This window comes from Lonchura striata, chromosome 11 (assembly GCF_046129695.1).
Source record: "Lonchura striata isolate bLonStr1 chromosome 11, bLonStr1.mat, whole genome shotgun sequence".
NCBI classification, from domain to species: domain Eukaryota; kingdom Metazoa; phylum Chordata; class Aves; order Passeriformes; family Estrildidae; genus Lonchura; species Lonchura striata.
Genome location: NC_134613.1, coordinates 4,813,390 through 4,833,742, shown reverse-complemented (window position 1 = coordinate 4,833,742; position 20,353 = coordinate 4,813,390). Strand labels below are relative to the sequence as shown.

The 20,353-nt window shown below is 42.6% G+C and overlaps 1 protein-coding gene across 1 annotated transcript in view; it reads left to right on the top strand.

Annotated features, from left to right (window-relative positions):
• The first annotated feature begins 7,342 nt into the window (after positions 1-7,342).
• ETFA (electron transfer flavoprotein subunit alpha) overlaps positions 7,343-20,353 on the top strand; it is a 30,168-nt gene continuing 17,157 nt past the window's right edge. Inside the window, exons 1-8 of the mRNA XM_077785833.1 lie at positions 7,343-7,419; positions 13,143-13,292; positions 15,031-15,112; positions 15,220-15,302; positions 16,783-16,882; positions 18,083-18,193; positions 19,342-19,443; positions 20,256-20,324. Coding sequence (XP_077641959.1) covers positions 7,381-7,419; positions 13,143-13,292; positions 15,031-15,112; positions 15,220-15,302; positions 16,783-16,882; positions 18,083-18,193; positions 19,342-19,443; positions 20,256-20,324 — 736 coding nt within the window. The 5' untranslated portion in view covers positions 7,343-7,380. The remainder of the gene's footprint in view (positions 7,420-13,142; positions 13,293-15,030; positions 15,113-15,219; positions 15,303-16,782; positions 16,883-18,082; positions 18,194-19,341; positions 19,444-20,255; positions 20,325-20,353) is intronic.

The window sequence follows — 20,353 nt, the reverse complement described above, 5'->3', positions numbered from 1 at the left end:
CAAACAGAGAGATGTGCTCACACCAGGCAGGTACGGTTGGACTGGACTTCCTTCACCACCAGGCAGGTAGGAACAGGGTAGGCAGTGCTGCACAGGCACTGCCAGTAGAAAAACCAAAAAAATTACTTGCCAGGGAAATGCTGAAAACCCTGCATTTCCTCTATGTGTTATACAAAAAGCTTTAAAATTACTACAGGTAATGCCATGAGGCCTTAAACCAGCTTGATACCACATGTTTTACAAACAGATTAATTGTTGGTTCATCTGAGGGAGGGTAAGGGAAAGCACATCATAAAGTCATGGAATAATTCAGTTCAGGAGGCACCTCTGGAACCTTGTCTTCAGGTAACTTGGAACTGCTGGAAGCATTTTCTAGTCAAAGCCAAGTGCAATTCTCTCCTGCCACACTGATTGCTCCTTGCTCTCCTCCACCCAGTGTCCAGATTTCCAGTCTCTTTTGCAGCAGTTCTGGTCGGGTTTGGTGTGAGAGCTGGCAGGGGCTGAGGTTGCCTAATGGTACTTCCCACTCTCTACAGAGCAGCTCTGGGGTTTGCTCCCAAATAGATGTACAAGTTCCCTCTAGAAGGGGGAAACGGTAACTGTTCTTTTTGTTTGCAGCAGATTGCAAAGGCAGTAAATGCTGATTCTTTCAGAGCCAACCATGGATTAAGTCCATTATAAAATTAAAACAGATGGAACGCAATTTCACTTACATTACAAAAAAGGACAGGAACCATCTGCAATAAGATTTAGCATTGCAAAGCTTTTGTTATCATGTTACCATTAAAACCTTTGATGAAGAGTTCTCTTTCTTTCACAAACTTGTTCACACAAAACAAATGTTTTATTTATCCATCTTCCTAAGATAGTCATATTTTATTAAAAAGATAACGTCTCTCAAAAAATCTCCCTTGGTCCTAGCAGGATGTGGCAAAATAAAGAAATGTTGTAAAACTCCAATACCAAGACATTGGTAGCTTCAATGGGGAAGATGTAGCAAAATGAGAATTCCCTATCAATTTTCCTTTAAAAAACATTTCCTTGTGTTTGGGCACAATGTCTGATACTGAGAATAGATAATTAATGAGATAATGGGATACTGCATGTCACCTCCTGTCCAATGGGATTATCTGATGGCTAATTATGGACAGATTGTGATTAATGTGATTATGGATTGGATATTAATCTGATTCTGGATTGATCTAGTTATGTTTTAGTCTGCTCCAAATGGTTAATTGGATCTGAGATAATAGAAATGCAGCTTGCACCAGATTTTGCCACATCAGTTGATGAAGTATCTTTTGATCTGGGTGGGTTGCGAACAATAAATTATTTACAGCTGTTGAGAAAATGACTCTTCCTTAGAATGTAGTCATTCATTTTATTTTCGAGAGCCTTTGAAAACAAAATCAATATCCTTTCTAAAAGGAGATGTTGACAAAAGAAAGGCACGTACATAACTCACAAACAAATGTGACGAAATTAAACAGTGGTTAACCCGGTGGCCTAATGTCTGGTGATGCATTTGAATTGCTATGTGGAGCTTTGGGCTCAATTCTTCTGAGACCAGCAGGGGTTGGGAGCATTGCAGGGGAACAGGGCCCAGCGCTGGGGAAAGTGGTGTTGCACAACAGCTACTGCCAGCCCTGCTAGTGATTAAGAGTCAGCCATGGTAACATGGCAAAGGGAGCCCTTGCCATTTCCCCCCTCCGGATAAGAAAGATTCAGAAAGTTCATGAGTGCAGAAAAGACTTATTGGCCCATCTCCTCTGGTCTCCTTCACCAGACCATGCAATTTGACACAGAATTATTTTTTTTTTCCCCCTCACAATGAACTTGTTTATTTATGGTTTACCTCAGTCATCTCTTCTCAGTCATCTGGTCTTGGTGTCACCTGCAGTGCAGGAGAGGCTGCCTTGCCCTTGCATCCCTGCTTGTTAACTACTTTCACTGGAATGGACACCCAAGTGTATGGTTTAGGTTCAACCCCCAGACACTGGATCTCGTTATGCCATTATCTGCAGGATTAAAGGCAATGGGTAAATTGCAGACTTTGTAGTCTTCATCTTAGACTTTGTGACAGGGCAAGGAGGAGGTACCTTAGCCTTTGTCACCAGGTGCTATAAGTGACAGGTAACTCACCAGAAAGTTCTCCTCCCTAAAGGGCTCTGCAATAAAAATATCAAAAATCAAGCAGGTTCCAAAACACTGAAAACAAGGCCTACTGCAGCTGCTGTGCTTACACAAAAGTGCTATTGACTGAGCTGAAACAGAAAGAAAAAAAGGAAAAAGTAACTTTCCTTGAAAAGTCCTTAGAGGCAGGGAAAGAGTTTTTCCTCTGGAAACTCTGCTGCAGGAATAGCTCAGGCTGGTGTGAGTGGGAATACAGTGGCATCTGGATTCCTTTCCAGCAGTGTAATGGGCAAAAAAGCACAGCTACCCCTTTAAAAAAATAATGCTCGTACAACCTGTCAAAGAATTTTACACATATCTGCCATTAACAACAAGGCAAGCTGCGTGCAGAAGGAGTTTGGGAGGTTGTAAAACCCCATCCAGGCATCTGCACTGGGAGGGCAGCAGAACTCTTCTCACCAGCATTGTTTCCCTTGTCCTCCACAAACCATCACTCCTGGGCAGGACAAGTTGCCTTCCAAGGTAACCTGAGCCTTTGCTTTCAGGAGGTTATGAGTGTCCCATTTTGCCTGTGAGCTGGGCAGAAAGGGTTTCTTGAACACCTCAGGTGATCTTGTTCTTTAGGAATATGCAGCATGATGTTACTCCCGGCTCCCTTGCTACTTGACTGGCACATGGAAATTATTAGCAAGGGAGAGCAGTTTATAAAAAAGAGAAAATGCCTGTCTGTGGTGATTTTGTAGGCTCAGTATTAGAAGGGTTGTCCCTGCCATGGGGTAGCTTTGGAGGAGCTCTTTCTGCTGTCCTGCACTTTGTAAGCAGGGCTTGTGGCATTGTCCCCTTCCAAAGGCTTCTGTAAGGCCTCATGAAAGAGCATGCAAATGAGTGGCTGTAAGGTGATCTGAGCAGAGCACTAATAAACCACACACCTGTGGTGGTTAATAAAGGACCTCCAGTGTCAGACATGTGGAGATGAGTCGTTGTGCCAGTGATGATGAGGGGCAGAGAGCAGGGCTCTGGGGACACACATCCCTCCTTGTGTACAACTCGTGACTTGGGCAAGGGCTGAGTGCAGGGGGACCAGCAACGTCCTGGGGTGGCCGAACCACACGGACCCTGTGAGTTCACAGCACTTGGACACAAAATATTTCAGCAGCAGCAACCTCTCCTGCTGCTGCTTCCCAGGTGGATTTTAGTCCTGTCTGGTGCTGGGCTGTGGGTCCTGTCCATTGGTTTTGGGGGTCCTGCTGAGCTGTCAGCAGGTTGCAGTTGCTTTAACCTGATTGGATTTTGACAGATTAGGAGGCGAATCCTTTCGTGTGTTGGGGAAGCTTCCCAAAGGAAGGTCTTTTAATTTATCTGAGTCAGCTATCCCCAGGGTGATTGCAGGAGGAGTAAGCTAAGGATAACCTGTGACAGAGGGGACCATCATAGCAGTAATAAAAAAAAAAAAAAATCCTGCTCTTCATAAATCCCTTAGTCATGAGGCTGTATTAGCTGGATTCCATATGTTTTAATTAGGAATTATGTATTTTAAGAAAACCAAAATCCTATTCTAGAGAAGACATCATTACATATTTGTAATGGTCCTTATTTCATTTGGCTTCTGTATAGATACCAATACAGGTACCTCTCCGTGTTTGCAACCATATTTTTAAAAGTTTGAATAATCTGTGTTATTATTTTTTCTTTTCTCCAATCCCAATAGTGTGAAAAAATGTAATTCTCTTTCCAATGAAGAAATTGGGTCAGCGGATCCTAATGAAATAATCCTGGATAACAATGCACTATACAAGGATCTGCTTCCACTAATTAATGACTAATTTTTCTTTCAAAATACAAAGTAGTAACTTCTGCCTGCAGTGGACAGTGATTCTACTTCAGTGGCATCTGTTTGTTGCATGTTTTCCATTTCTGTTATTGTCATGGGAAGGTCAAATAGAGAAAAGCTTTTTGCCATAGTTCAGCTTGTATGGATCATGCTGATATAATCCCTACCTGATTACAGTTATAAGCTCCTAAAACACTGGCCATAAGTGATAAAGACTTCCTTTGTGCTTCAGGCTGTAATCCGCATCAAGCCAGTTTCAATAAGGATTTGTGCATCTGAAGTGTTGGTGAGGATTTGAATCAAAATTATAAACAGAAAATATAATAAAAAGCCTGTCTTGTCTCTGAATTGGTGATGCTACACCTTAAAATCTGACCTAAAGAGCAATGCCACTCATGAAAATACAATGTGTGGGCTATGAAGCCAGACACACAATGAATGGATCAATTTACTATTGGCTATGATGCATTTAGTTAGTTAGTTTTGATAGGAGCTCACTTTTGTTTTAGTGTGAGGCAGTAAAGCCCCAACTTGAATGAGATCACTTTGTTTATTCTTATAGTTTGGGGGTTTTAGGTGTATGTTTGTTGTAAATATTTCATCCGCATGAGATGTCCATGTTGGAAGCTTAGTTTTGGAGCCTAAAATAGGATTATGAAATTACATGCCATGCTTTTAATGAGTAAAACACCCCAATTAAAAAGACATAATGGCCAAATTAAGGACGCCTAGGATGTTCTTATTTTGCCTTTGCTGTTGCATTTGTTTGATTACCTAGGGTGTAGATAAGGATTTCTACACTGTATAAAACTCCACTTCTCTGAAGAGTTAACACTGCACCTTAACCATCATTCAAGTTGGTGATAAAGAGCCACAGCAAATAGTAACCCTCTTTTTAAACCCCTCTCAGGGTACTGGGGCTTCTGCAAAACCGTTTTCCCCCTCATCCTTATAGAAACAAATTTTTTTTTCACTTGGTCATTTGCACAGATCAGACGATGCACAGGCAGCTCCAAGCACTCATTTGGTTTTCCTCCTTTTTTGGGGACTAAAGGGTGGAGCCAGCCCAGGCAGAAGTCAGGTCAGCCCTGGAGCTACTTTAATCCATATAATCAGGCACAGGCCCTGAAGGAGGTTTGCCACCTCCTTTAGCTCTTTCCTTTGCAGCCCTCCTTTGTGGCTTGAGGAGTTAAGGTTCTGCTCTGGGGCCAGGGAGCTGTAATATGCAGGACAGCTGCTTTTCTTCTGTTCTAGAGACATTTGAGATTTGAGACGAAGTAAATTGTCCATTTAGATGCTTGAATTGCTGGACCTGGTTAGCATTTGCTGTAAACCAGCACTTTTTGGCATCTGATATGAAAATCACAAGGCAGAATAAATTTAAAAAGTGATCCTGTGCCAAGACTGTGGCAAAGTTGAAGAGCCTTTTTGATCAATCTGCCTTTGCCTTCTTATGCAGCGACCCAGCAATGCAGAACGAATCACTGACGTGCTGAAGATCACCACTGATTCTTGGAGGAACAAGCCAATGGCCATAATTGCTGGGCGAGGGGGGGAATGTTTGGGCTTTTTTACACTCTAAGCCGCTTCAGGATGGGAAGGAAGAAACTGCATTTGTGGCTCACTATCTTGTGATTTCTGGGATGGGAATTCCATTCTGAAGTGTTCCAAATCCATGTGTGCTTGGGGCTCCTGGGCTGGCAGGACCAGTTGCTCCAGTGTGGCAGCTCCTGCCAGCTTCTCCAGGACATCACATTTTCAGAGAGTCATAGCACACAGCGCAGTGAATTTGGCCTGAAACATTTTGCTTCCTTGATTTTTAAATCCCTCTCCTTGCCACCCAGAAAAAAAATGCATATGGAAAACCAGCAAGTTTCAATCTGGTCCCTGGAGCACCCCGGTGCCATGTAAGGGGAAGGCACAAGTTGTCTTGCCTTGGTTCTGGGAAAGCATAATAATAATAGAATAGATCTATAAATTATTCAGAGCTCATGAGCTGCTGCCTACTGTTGCTTGGGGCCAAGCACAGGGGTGTGGGTGAGGCAGCCAGAAGTCTGTCGTGGTGAGAGGATGCCATCCAGGGCTCGTGGTACCCGACTGGTCTTTCAATTTTGGTGCGGTTTGGACAACTGGAGGGACGCAACATTTGGGAAGCACGGTGCCATCTGGCCTTTGCAGCGTGCCACGCACTCCGTCCCTACAGGATCTCTCCGCTTTTGCTGCGCCTCTGGTGCGGGGAGCGCGGCCGGGGGGCGCCGGCAGCCCCTGGGCAGCCACAGGCGGGGCCAGTCCCCAGGCTGCTATTGGCTCCAGAGCCTGAAGTAAGACCTGTCCTTTCTCTTCGCAAGGCACATTTCATTGGCTTAGGCCAGGATCTGGCAAGGAGCAGCAGCATTAGAAGGCATAACCCTGCTCTCTGATGTTTTCTTCTCTTTAAAGGCTGTAACCCTTTGCGGAAGCAGCGCGGGGGAGCCGCGCAAAGGCGGCCGCAGGAGGCTGGCGCTGGTACCGGGTCAGTTTGGGCTGGACGGGCCCCTACGGCAGCGACAACTTTGCTCTTGCCACCGGTACGGCCCGGGCCGTACAGTGCGGGCGGATACAGCCAGCCGGGCCGCGGGACAGGGGCGGCTGTACCGGGGCACAGCGGTGCAGGGGCAGCCGGCTGTGAGGGGGGACAGCGGGCGGCGCGGGGCGGCGCGGGGCGGAGCGGGGCTCGGCGGGCTGAGCCGGGCAGAGCGGGGCTCGGCGGGCGGCGCGGGGCGGCGCGGGGCAGAGCCGGGCAGAGCGGGGCTCGGCGGGGCTGAGCGGGGCTCGGCGGGCTGAGCGGGGCTGAGCCGGGCAGAGCGGGGCTCGGCGGGGCAGAGCGGGGCTCGGCGGGGCAGAGCGGGGCAGAGCGGGGCTCGGCGGGGCAGAGCGGGGCTCGGCGGGGCGGAGCGGGGCTCGGCGGGCTGAGCGGGGCTCGGCGGGGCGGAGCGGGGCTCGGCGGGGCAGAGCGGGGCAGAGCGGGGCTCGGCGGGGCAGAGCGGGGCTCGGCGGGGCGGAGCGGGGCTCGGCGGGCTGAGCGGGGCTCGGCGGGGCGGAGCGGGGCTCGGCGGGCTGAGCGGGGCTCGGCGGGGCTGAGCCGGGCAGAGCGGGGCTCGGCGGGCAGAGCGGGGCTGAGCCGGGCAGAGCGGGGCTCGGCGGGGCTGAGCCGGGCAGAGCGGGGCTCGGCGGGGCAGAGCGGGGCTCGGCGGGGCTCGGCGGGGCTCGGCGGGGCTCGGCGGGCGGCGCGGGCCGAAGCGCGGCCGCTCCGCGCTCTCCGCTCCTTTCCGCCGCGCCGCCGCCGCCGCGCATTGGCTCGGCGGTCGGTCCAATGGGGCGGCGGGGCGGGCCGGCCGTGCTCTCGCGAGAGCGGCGCGGTGCGGGCCGGCGGAACCATGTTGCGGGCGGCGGCGGCGCAGCGGCTGCGGCGGGCGGTGAGTGCGGGGCGAGCGCCGGGCCGCGCGGTGAGCCCCGAGCGCTGAGCCCCGAGCGCTGAGCCCCGAGCGCTGAGCCCCGAGCGCTGAGCCCCGAGCGGGGCCTTCCCGCCGCCCCGGCCGGGCGGGCCCTGCCCCGCGGGGCGAAGGGGGCGCGGGGCCGGGCTCCTCCCGCCCGCGGCGGTGGCCGAGGGGGTCTCTGAGAGGCGAGCGCCCCGCGCCGCCGGGCTCGGACTCTGGGCTGCCCTCCCACTCTGTTAAGAATAAAGTTTCCGAGCGGACGCAGCATGCTCCAGAAGCCCTTTCCGGCGGTCACGGCAGGCGGGATTGAGGACTGCTGTCCCGTGTGGAAAGCTAGCGCAGGTGTCAGACAAGTCCTGAACTTCTGGGAGTGAGCACTCCCGGCGAGCGCTCGCATCCACCCTTGAGCAGGACAAGCTGAGCAACAGGTGGAGGAGACTTCTAAAGTTACTGTAAACTCTTAAGAATACTGAAAGAACGTTAATGGCTCAGGGAGAGGCTTTCTGCAGTACTGTAGGTTAGTCCACCGTTTCTCAGTCACACCTGTGCAGAAATGTGATTACCTTAATTTTCACAACTTGTGGATGAAGCTAATGCAAAACGCCTGTTGCTTCTCCAGTTTGACCTTCATATTGCTCAGCTGGGAGGAGTGCTGGGCTTTTGGAGGCCATTTGCTGCTTGGTGTGTCATCGTGGCTGCTTTACCAAGGTCTAGGTGAACTCAAGGTTAATTGGAGTAGATGACTGATGAGATGTCCCCGAATATCTGTTCAGTCTCCTACCATGCACTAGGAGATACCCCCTCCACTAGATTTGTGTATAAATAGGCCTTGTAAGCAACTTTAAGTCTCGCAAGTCTCTTTTTGAGCTCTCCAAGGCTTTTGCAGGCACTACGGTTCAGTACAGCTCTAAAATAGTAGTTATGCATATATTAAGTGGTTTCAGGTGATAAAAATCTCTTAAAAGATGAGCAAAGGTAGACTAGGTGAGATATGATTGAATTAATCAGAAAATTCTAGTATAATCATGAGCGTGTCTCAGTTGTCGTTAGGCTGCAGGCTTTGTAGAGCAAAGGTCTTGATGATGGTACTGGTATTATGTAAATAGTGCTTTACTCACATGCTCACTGCACAATTCAGCTTCATGGCCTGGGCATGTGAGTTCAGCTGCGTGGTTTTCAGCCGTACAAATCTATACTAGTTACTTTGTAAAATAAGGCCAGTAAAACATTGTGTGCATCTTAAGTGTATGTGTAATAATGTAGTCTGTGACAGAAGTGAAACAAACTCACAGTTTTTGTTTCAGTTTTTGAAAAGTGCAAAGTTTTGCCCTGCTGACACTTAGAGCTCGAGGTTGAGTGGAGTCTAGAGAAAGAGATGAGAGAAACCTGTGAAGTATGAGCAGGAAGGAAAGTTGAACTTTTGTACAATTTAAAGATGGGAATATTGAGGAGGAATGAGACTGCAAGTGCACAAAAATTCGGTGCAGAGGTGGGAATAAGCGATTTAGGGACTTCCCTGTGTTGAAATGCACTCAGTGTTGTATTTCAAAATAGCTTTGCTGATTTTTATTGGCTTGCTAGGGGTGTATTTGGAGAAGTTTATTGTGTATTTCATCTTTCTCTTGCTGCTTGAATCCCCTTGTAATCTTAAGTCTTTATTATGATTGCCAAATCCTTTTTGCAAAGTGGTTTTATTTTTTTCTTGTTGTTCTTTGCTGCAGTTATAGCTCCTTTTTAATTCAGGTGCCTTTCGTGTTGCTTTTCTAATTAGTGTTTCCTGGAGTTATAGAGCTGTCTCTTAGACCTCTTTTGTAGCCAGGTCTTTAGAGAGGTTCTAGAAGTACATTATTGAGTTCCCTTCTCTCTCTGAGTTTACTAGATTTATTCAGTTAGTTTAAAATTTTACAGCTACAAGGCTGTGTCTTACTTCGGCATTGCTTTGTCGTTTAGGAATGTAGCCTTTATCTTTAGTAATACCCCAATTACTAGTTTCTGGAGCTCTTTCTTGGGAACTTTGTCCTGTGTTAGTGGTTCTCCATGAGATTTAGAATTCCTAATAAGCAGTTTTAAAATTTTAGCTTCTGCCCAGTTTGCTTTTACAGCTAAGTAAATAATCTCTAGAGATACCTTTGTGGGTCCAGTTGTTTGGTGCTCTTGTGAATGTCTGTTTTGGTTTTGTCCCTGTAACTTCCAGTGGCTCTTCTAAAGAAAGACAAACTTTCTTTTCTGAGGTGAAGTTTCTAGCACCCTGTTTGTTATTGATGCATATTTGGAGTGTGGGGCTATGTGGAATTCACCTGCTGCATCTCTGGCATTTGTTGGGACAACTTTTTGGCTAACACATCTTGTGTTGTTGTGTCTGTCACATGTTTCAGTTGGAGCCGATTTCCTAATTCCGCTGCTATTAATGAGTGTCCTTGGAGCAGGCTGTAGACAGCCACTACTGTTGCCAGCAGAGGCCACGGGTGCTGCACACCAATCTCACCAAGCAGCAAAGATTTATGGCACTTCCCTCTGGGTTTTCCCAGCTCTTGATAGGGCTGTTTTTAAGCATACAAGCAGCAAATCTATCTGTAAGAGGTGCTAGGCATGAGTGCTGTTCAGGTGGCCTGGCTGTGTGCTGAAGGGCTGACAGCTGCTCCCTTTGCAGTGGCTTTGTGTGAAGAGCAGATCACCTGTGCACGTTCAGTGCTGCTGGATGTGTGTGGTGTTGGCTTCACCTGTGCCCAGATTGCTGATGTTCCGCTGTGACAGCAGCAGTGACCAATCTGGTATTTTGTCTGGAGCCTAGAAATCCAGATATTGTACTTCAAATTTTTGTGCTCTGTTTGGAAAACATTGATGTGTTTATCAGTGGGGAGCAAAACGGTGCTTGGGGAAACTTGAGACAATCAGTGCAGTGAATCTGTGGCTATTTTGCAAGTGGCTTAATTGATTAATATTGCACATCTGAGTTAATCTTAGGAAATTTTAGACATCTGGAAGTCAGAGACCAAGTTTGCTCTTCAGTAAATACTGAGGAGGGAAGAGGGAGTTGGAAATTCTTGGTGGTTTTCATTCACAAATGTTAGTTTTGGTATAAACTGAGTCACTGTCCAGAGTTTCCACCAAAGAGGAAGTGCAGATGTTTTTGCTGTAGAGGAAACATAGGTGTCTAGCTGTGATTTGTACCTTAACCTGAGGAAAATAAACTTCCCAGTTCTACCTCCCTGTTGCTGGGATGTCTTTACCTGCTGTCATGCTGCAGAAGCTACTCAGGTGCTCAAGTTGGTGGGATGTTTATCTGGAAGTGATTTCTGTGGGTAGCCTGATTTTCTAGGGCTTGGTTTTCACCAGGAACCTTCCGTGGCACAAACACTGAGTGCAGTTCCTTCTTAAGGCATTGTTTTCAACACTTTGATTGATCTGTGTGTCTTATTTCTAGTGTTTTCTTTCCTTGCTGCCAGCTGGTTAGGTTTATTCTCTTACCTTCCTATTTTATTTAAGCTTCCTAAGCAGACGTCCTGCCCAAGAGCAGAAATGATGTCAGTGAAGTCTCTCCCACACACGTAACTGGACAGTAACTTCATCAAAATAACTGTGTGTCCTACCATTGACTCATTGCAGATTCTTAGTTTCCAGGACCATATGACTGGATTAATTACTCTCTAATTTTACTGCAGATTCTTTATTATAACTAACGAAAGTCAGTTTGGGTTGGTTTATTGAGAAAATTATTTAATGTGTCCTAGTATATAAAATTCAGACTCATGTAGAAATCTTGTTTGTCATATAATGTGACTTTAAATTTATTTTGAATCTGGTCTTGTCTTTATGTTCAGAAATGTAATCCATGAAGTGACCTTCTGGTGTGCATATTGTGTATATTCCCACAAATATAAAATATGGGATTATAGGTTTAGGAATAATACCTGATTAATGCTGTAATAGCCAGTCTGCTTAAGCAACTTCTATTGCTCGTATTCATTTTGGCTGAAAAACAATTATTTCTCAGTTTATTCTAGAATGGTTTGACAAAATGATGGTGCTAGTGCAGTGCTTATTTAGGGAAAAAAATGATACTATAGGCAGAAATAAATGTGTTTAAAATGCATGTCTTTCCCTTTGGAAATTTGAAAACTTGAGGATTTTCCAGGAATATGGTCCACTTTACCCTATGACACAACTGTAAATCATTGGAGAGTGGGCTATTTGCCACAGAGGCATGGATTTATTCTTCAAATGGTGACTAAAATTTCGTTACTTTTATTGTGGATGATGTATGAAACATAATCAAAAATACAGTGTCTGATCTATAGTGGCAGTAAATATTTTGTTACTGGCAATTTGTTTCAAAGGACCTTAGAATATTTAATCACAGCAAGCATAAGCATTGTGCTTAACCTTAAGCATAAGAGATTAAATGCAGAGCACTTCTACACGAATCTTATTGTTTTAATCAAAAGGACAAATTATGATCCAGATCCTGCAAAAACTTATCCTTTTATTTTTATTTGTGCACTGTGATTAGCTTCAGGGAAGTCCTTGGGATTTTCTTTCTGTGTTTGAAATTCAGTATGTTGGTAGGCTTTGGGGTTGAAATCCAGGTGCAAATTTTAGCCTCTCGTATTTTCTGAGGCTTATTTTATTTAGGGTTGTGGGCAAGTGCATGCTTGGCATGAGGGGAGATGGAGTTGGAATGTAAATTTAAAAAAGTAGTGTTTGTGCATCTTCAGCATTGTGTTAGTATTTGTTCCTTGGTTATATTAATGAATTTACTTTGTTTTCCATGTGTTCCATCCTACATTGATCATAAGTGAAGTCTTCAGTTGGGCTTTATGTAGGATAAACAAACACTTGAGAGACATTATTCCTGTTCCCATCCAAAATGTTTTCCCCACCCTAGTATTAGGCTTGGAGGAATAATGCTTTTCACACATACACCTGAATATTAGAGAGGAAGGTCTCAGAATTTAGAATATTTTGGTTTGGTTTTATGGCAGTTTTTTTGCCTTTTTTTCTTTTTTGTTTCTTTCATTTTGCTTTAGAAGCTCAAGTTTGTGTATGGATGGTGAATTGGTCAAAATTGTTATTTAAGTACCATTAAATTGTGGTGGTAGACTAAGTGCTCAAATGTTTTGAAGGAAAAGAGGGAAAAGTGAACCTGATGCCTATAAAGATTTCTCCTAGTGTGTTTTCAGGCTGTCAGCCCCTGCTGCTTAATTTTCATCCAGCCACTGCATAAAATTTTGCCTCTAAATATAAAAGTGGGTTCTGTAGCTAGATTTTGTTTAAAACTTATAATAAAACACTGCCAGAGAACCACCCTAGAAAACCAAGTAAATATTTATTTGCAGCTGTTGATTTCATTGTGTCTTACTCTTGTTTGTCTAATCCTCAGTCTTTAAGGTACTTGGTTAAGTTGATTGACTGAGCTTGAATGTAATGTGTTAAAATGTTTTTCTTAATTTTGTGTCGTATTTTCCTGTGGAGTTTCAGTTTAAGCACAGCACGTTACACACAAGCTGAAGTCAGGCAGGTTTGTCTTTTCCTTTTTGTATCACCCTATGTATTCTCTTTACTTAATAAAAATTTTCTAGAATGAGGCTGGCAGTGTTTTATGATTTGTATAAGTGAATTTCTGTAAAGCCTTGGACTCCCAGAGGAACAGTTTTTATTTCAGTGCTGAGTTTCCTGCTCGTGTGTGTCTCTGTTCTTTGCAGGCGTCGGTGCTGCGGAGGTCCCAGAGCACCTTGGTGGTGGCAGAACACAACAATGAGTCCCTCACACCCATCACCCTCAACACCATCACTGCAGCAAAGTGCTTGGGAGGGGAGGTTTCCTGCCTGGTGGCTGGTACCAGCTGTGACAAGGTAGGAAATGCTATTTTCATACCAATGAAATAAAGAATGCAGTGAAACAACACTTGGCAGCATCTCGGGCAGTCTGAAAGATAATCTGTAGTCAGGAGAAACCGTGCCAGGAGTTGCTAATCTGCCAGAAAAGTCCTGCACTTGGAACTGTTTCTCTTCTAAAGAGAAAATATGGATATAGATTTCATTTCACAGGGGACGGTATCAATAATAATGGTTGTTACATGCTTGAGCAAGCAGATTTTTATAGGACTAAAGGACAATTAACTTTTAAAGCAAGATAGATCTCTGTAAAGTTTAAATGACAAATATTGCAGTGCTAAGAATTTGGAAAGAAGCTTTTGCTTGTTTAAATGGAAACCAGCAGAAGTGAAACAACAGTGATAAATTGGGCTTTTGAGCAAGTTGCTGTTACTAACCAATCACTAGTTGTGTAGAGTGTTTGCAACCTGAACTTCTGAAATTAGTGCTTCTTGACTTTATCACATAGCTCATGTAGTAAAAAGTTACTTGTATTTAGCTGTGTATTTTTAGTGTAATTTTGATGTGCCAATTCTAGAGGCAATGTCCTTAGTACATAAGTGGCACTTTTATTCCAGTGTGACTTTGTATGGTGTGAGCAGTAGAAATACAAAAAACTGTGCCTAATACTTGCATACTGTTTATGCATTGTTATTTTGAAAGGAACAAGTAGTATCTCATGAAGAAGGCATACTTAGAGCAGCTTATTCACAAATAGGTGGAGAAACCTCAGTAGCTATTCAGGTGTTTGAGGTGGAGATGAAGCAAATATTTATCTAAATCAAGAAAATGAAAAACAAAAAAAAGAAATAATTGCCTCACATGTGTCTTTAATTCTCCTTACTTTATGCACTCGCATAGGAGAAAAATGATTGTGAATGTTTTGTTTGTTTGTTTCAATGCTAAATATATGGAGCCTGTGTGTTATGGTGGGAAAAAGTATTTTATAAAAAACAAAGGTTTAGAGATTTTTATTTAAGAGCCAGTGACTCAAACAGATATTCTGCAGCAGCTACTAGGGGTTTTTTATTTATTTCTTTTCGTTAATTTTTGAGGGTAAACTGATACTCATCAAACTCAGTAAAACTACGCTGTTTCTGGATGGTGCATGTGGTCTCCAGACCTCGCTGTCAGTCCTCTTCTCTCTGATCTGTAGTAACCCTTTTATCATTCAAACTTCACTTGTGCAAATTCAAACAAAAAAAAAAGCATAAATATAAATTGAAAATTCACATTGCTTCAGTGAGCAAAATGTCAGATGCAAACAAAGGGTTGCTCCTAGTATTTGGACAAAAATCATAACAGCATTGTACATTTGTATTTGTTTGTATGGTAGATACTGACTGATCTAAAAGAAAGTAGGATTGGTTTCTTGGTGATTGTATTGGAATACTGAGCAGTGATCCTTTGGGTGGCTGTTGTTGGCTGCAGTGAGAAATGCTGGGGTTGGTGTGGAGCCCTGCACGCAGGAGGAAAGTTCTCCCCAGTGTGATTTGCTCCGTTTGCTCTCATTCACAAACTCATTTTCATTGTCCCATGAGGCGCTGTGCTGTGGGCCATAAGACCTGCATTTCATCCATTTCAGGTTGGTACTGATTTTGAAATTAATGTACTTTTGGTTCTGGTTTTCTGAATCTATAGGCTGTGAGCTATTTGCAGTGTTAAAGCTATTTGCCTGTTAAAACACAAACTAATAATAATTCACTTCTGATCACAGGTAGCATCAGAACTTAGCAAAGTGCAGGGTGTTGCAAAAGTTCTCGTGGCTCAGCATGATGTGTACAAGGGATTTCTAGCAGGTGAGAGTTGTTCTTGTTCTTACCTATTGACAAAAAAAATTTTTTTGTGTATTTGTGATTGAAAATAAGATGGTTGTAAATTCTGAGCAATATATTTTTATTCTCAGAGGAGCTGACTCCGTTGATTGTGGAAACTCATAAAAAATTTAATTACACCCACATTTGTGCCGGAGCATCTGCCTTTGGGAAGGTAAGTAGATCAAAAAGCATCAGAAAGTTCTTGTAGAAAAGAGACAGACACTGCTGTATGTAAAAGTGTGAATCAAAGGCCTGAGAGAGATAAGCCATGGATAGTTCTGCATTAGCAAACTATTTTACAGTAGTTTGCTTAAGGGGTCATTAGTTAGATTTAATGATTCATGTTTAAGTTCTTTTATGAGCTGATGTGAAAAAAAATACCGTAGAAGAAATATTCCATGGTAACCAGCCAATCCTATGGACACAAGGCAAAATGTGCAATAAGGCAGACAGATTAAGTGATCTGAAAGCATGAAAATTGTAAGGAAAAGCACAGCAAGTTGGAATGAAAAATCTATTATTTTCATGTTGAAATGAAAGTGTGCAAACCTATTGGAAGCAAACTTTTTGGAGTGGGATTTGCATCTGTGATATAAGTCACGGACGTTGAAATGTCTGTAAACATATATAAATAACACAGATCTTGGTTCCAGCCAGGATGGCTTTTAATGAAAATATAATTTAAAAAAAACTTTTTTTTTTTTTTAATATGTGTTTATAAGTGCATGGAAGGCCACAGTATTAAGAATCTGGGCAACATTGTGGTGCAGTAAATTAGAAAAAAGGATCCTTCAGAAATCTTCCCAATGTAGGACAAGTAATGACATCGGCTTTCATCTGACTGCTTTCACTTCTAATCAATAGCAATCCATATGCTTGTGTTTGTCTATGAGAAATTAAGCCTTAGGTTTTTAATTTTATTTTCTTTTTTTTTTTCTTCTTTTTTTTTTAAACTGCAGTGTCATAGTAGGAGTTAATGGCTTTTGCTTTAAAGCTTACACTGCCATTTTTCAGTGCTTCATGTGAGTAAAGATTTCAGACCTGGGCCTTTTTTCTTGTACCAGATTAGGAGACAGACAAAAAGTGAATAATCATCTTATCATTGATTTCTTCATAATTTCTGCTGCTCTTTTTATCTTTCTTCCCACTCTAAAGGTGTTAAGTAATTTTCTGGAGTAAATTTTGGAGCAAGAGAATATATACTTTAATATTAAATTTAATTTTTTTTTTTTTTGCTTTGGAGGGAAGAGTGCAGGGTTTTTTTCCTATAATTTCTGGCATCTAACTTCCAAAAGCACCATTTTTTTCCCCTTGAAGTGCCAAGACCTCATCAATCCATAACTGTCAATTTTCTGAGTAAATGGCATCTATATTCAGTTTTAGAATATTTGAAGCAAATAAGTCTCCTAATTTAAGATATTGAATTAAGGGTTTACTTACAGTAAGTCTCGTAAAATGTCTAATGTTATTACAGTAATGGGGTTTTATTTGGCTGCTAAAGCTACATGAGTAGCCCTTCAAAAATCTTAGTTCTCAATGTCTTAGAGCCATATAGAGCCATATGAAGCTAAAATTGGGTCAGCAGTGTTCTTTTATTGACCATGTATGTTTTACTTAACTTAGTTTGCTAACTTTTCATCTCTAACTTCTAGAATCTTATTCCCAGAGTGGCTGGCAAGCTTGATGTTGCCCCTGTTTCTGACATTATTGAAATTAAGTCCCCAGATACTTTTGTGAGAACTATCTATGCAGGTGGGTAATCATAAAAGCTGTGTGATATTTGTCCAATTAAGAATCCAGTAGTGCTAATTTTTCTACATGATCCTAATGTTAAAACTTTGGAATATGATAGGAATTTTCTCTTTACAATCTCAATTGCTGTGACTCATAAAAAAATGAAGCCTGGGGATGGACATGATGCTCCCTGTGTGAGAAAGCAAATAATTCCAAGGGCTTTGGTAGCAGCATGTCAAACCCATGTCTGTCACCTTAAGGAACATAATTTGGTCCCATCCTTTCCATGGACTGTGTTTGTTAATGCTCAGGGAGAGATGCAGCACCCTTCTGGTCAGGTTTTGGAAAGCATAAGACATCAGGTTAGTTGTCCAGCTTTATTTAATAAGACTAGCATTAGTTCTGATTTAAGATACCACAGGGTTATTTTTTCTAATTATGAAGACATTGAGTGAATTATTTCTAATATTTAATTACCTTAATTTGTAATTATTTTTTCAGTCTTGTTTCTCTAATGCTTGGCTGACACTGTGTTTTATTTTAGATATTAGCTCATTAGCTTGTGTTTCTTAAGATTGTACCACATGTACCCAGCAGGGTATTACATTTTGAGTTATGGTACTGGAATGTGGTTTAGTGCTGCACTTTAAGTTACTTCCCAGTAATTCACAGTTTCAATATGACTTTGTTTATGAATAGTTGAATTTTTATGAATGTTGCAGCATTTTTTCTTTTAGCATTCCCTGCAGCCTCCAATGTGAAGTATTATATTATAGAGAGGAACACAGTCCCACAGATACTTGGAGGAGGCCTCATTGTTTTCAGTTCTGATGAATTAATGCACCAGGATTAAAGATCTACTTTGAATTACAGACATTCTTTATGTGTAAGAATGCCATTTTCAAAGGTGTTTTTTTCATCCATTCTGAAATTTAAAATCTCATTCATAAGAGATCATTTGAATGCTTTGTCTCCTTTAAAAATAGATTTGTATTCATACTTTAGAAACACGGGGCTAACACGTAAATGAAGGTATTTGTAATCTCTATTTATTAAGTGCCAAGTTTTAGTCATCTAAAACTACAATTTTGGGAAGTACCTTGGTGGATGTTGCATATGCTAGTACAACTGCTAATGTGGTTTTGCTATTAATTTTAGGGTTTTTTTAAAGCACGGTATGTCTGATAATCTTTAAAATTTTAACGTCCCTTTTTTTAGGAAATATTATTTGCACAGTGCAGTGTGATGAAGCAATCAAAGTGTTTACTGTACGGGGAACGTCATTTGAGGCTGCTCCAGTGAGTGGTGGTAATGCCAGTGTAGAAAAGTGTGAGTATCTGTTCTGCAATGCTGTTGTTTTGTTTAATAGAGTTAGTTTTGCTCACTGCGTGGTGTTTTGTAGAAGGATTTGTCAAAGCAAACTGACTGTCATAATGTTGGCTTTATACTGTTAAATACAGGTGCTTGCACTTTTTAGTGATGTCTGGTAAAAGAAGATAGTGATTATCTGCACAGTTACTTCCTTGTCCTTGACCAGAAATGAGATTATCTGTGCTGAAATCCATGCTTGTTCCACTGCCTAAATGTCTGCCACTGCAGTTTTGAAACTTTAAGTAAGGACAAGTTTGTCCTTACAGCTGTTTGAATAACCAGATTGGTTTTCAAAACAAGACTGAGCAAAACTAGAAGTGTTTGGTGCTCCATATTTTTGTTTTAGTCACATTGCAATTGAGATAGGTCATTACATCATCAAGCTAAATTAGTGACAGTTTAAATTGATTTGAGAATATGGAGTTGTCTTTTTAGATCAGTTTTAACCATATCAGTTCAATTTACAATTCAATGAAGCCAGTGTAGCTCTGATAATTGAGAAATACAGTCACAGAATGACAAAGTAATTGATGTTGGAAAGGGTCTCTAGAGATCATCTAGTCCAGCCCCATGGACTAGGTTGCCCAGGACTGTGTCCAGTTAGGCTTTGAGAATGTCCACAGGTGGAGACTTTACAACTACTCTGGGTAGCCTGTTCCATTTTGGTGACCTCTGCTGGTTTTCACTGTGGGCCTTTTTGTTTTGTGGCTTAGTCCCTGCGTCTGAACCATCCCGTATTTCCTAACGTCTGTGGGTGGCAGAATTCAAACGTGACTGAATTAGTGTGTTGCATTATTGGTGTTGCCTGAGTGACATGTCTGCCTGTGATCGTAAGGCTCACACTTGTTCTGCTGGGTTGGTATCAGTGTGTAGCACCTGCACAGCAGAATTCCTTGTAGTGTAGTTTGTGCTGTAGGTTCCCTGAGCACAGCTAGTGAACGAGGCTCATTGCTCAGTGCCAGGAGCAACTGCTGAGACTCAGCAAAAGCTCGAGGTAGAATTGGTTGTAGAACGAACTTTGAGATAAGCTTGAGCTCAGGTTTCAGCTTGAAAACACATCCTTTCTCAATTTCCTTGTGGGTGTTTGGCTCCTATGGTGACTGCAGTGACCCCCCCGCCACCCGTGGGTATCTCCGAGTGGATTGAGCAGAAGCTGACGAAGAGCGACCGGCCGGAGCTCACCAGTGCCAGGGTGGTTGTGTCAGGGGGTGAGTGAGCACAGTGAACCTGACTGATGCTGCATTGCACTAATGGTACCTCTTGGTAAATGTGGCTGTAACAGCACACTGTTATGTAATATATTAAAAAAAAAAAAAAAAAAGAAATTACAATATTTCATGGGGGCTACCGGGGAAGCACCTAATGTGTATTTTGTAAAGAGGTAATATGTGAGTTTAGCATATGCTGGGAGGCTTTGTAAGAACATTTTTATATTTGATGAGCCTCTTTGAAATTTTAGCAATATTAACTGTTTTTTAAATGGAAATGTATTATGTTTTTCATGTATCAAAATTTATCATGTATCAAAATTACTGCTGATCATTTCAGTCAGTCCAAACATTATTACGTAATGACCTTAATTACTTTAAAACCTGTATTGATTGTATTCTGCTCCCTAGGTATCAAGTGATGGACTGTGATTTTTACTGTATATCTACAGCTAAAATTATGTCTTACTAATCCCACAACAGTGTTTTGTTCCTGAAGCCAGCAGAGGGAGCACAAATTAGTTAAAAAAATTGTTTTCCTGGCTTTGGAGAATGACCTCGATGGTGCTGTGTGTAGGAAGTAAACAAGACAGAGTGGTGTTGGTTTATACATATGATATGTTAATGGCAAAGACAAAAGCTAAATCTCCAAATATTAAGTACTGGTTAGTAATGTATCTAAAATACCCTATGCAAGCATATCTTTGAGTCTTTGCAAATGCTAATACTCATACAGAAAGTTTACATAAGCAAAAAAAATCTTAAAACACATGTTCTTCTTTCTTGATCTTCTTTTGTCCTTAATTTGCAAGGAAGGGGCTTGAAGAGTGGTGAAAATTTTAAGTTGCTGTATGACCTTGCAGATCAATTGCATGCTGCAGGTAAACTTGTTTTCCTCCTTTTTTTTAAC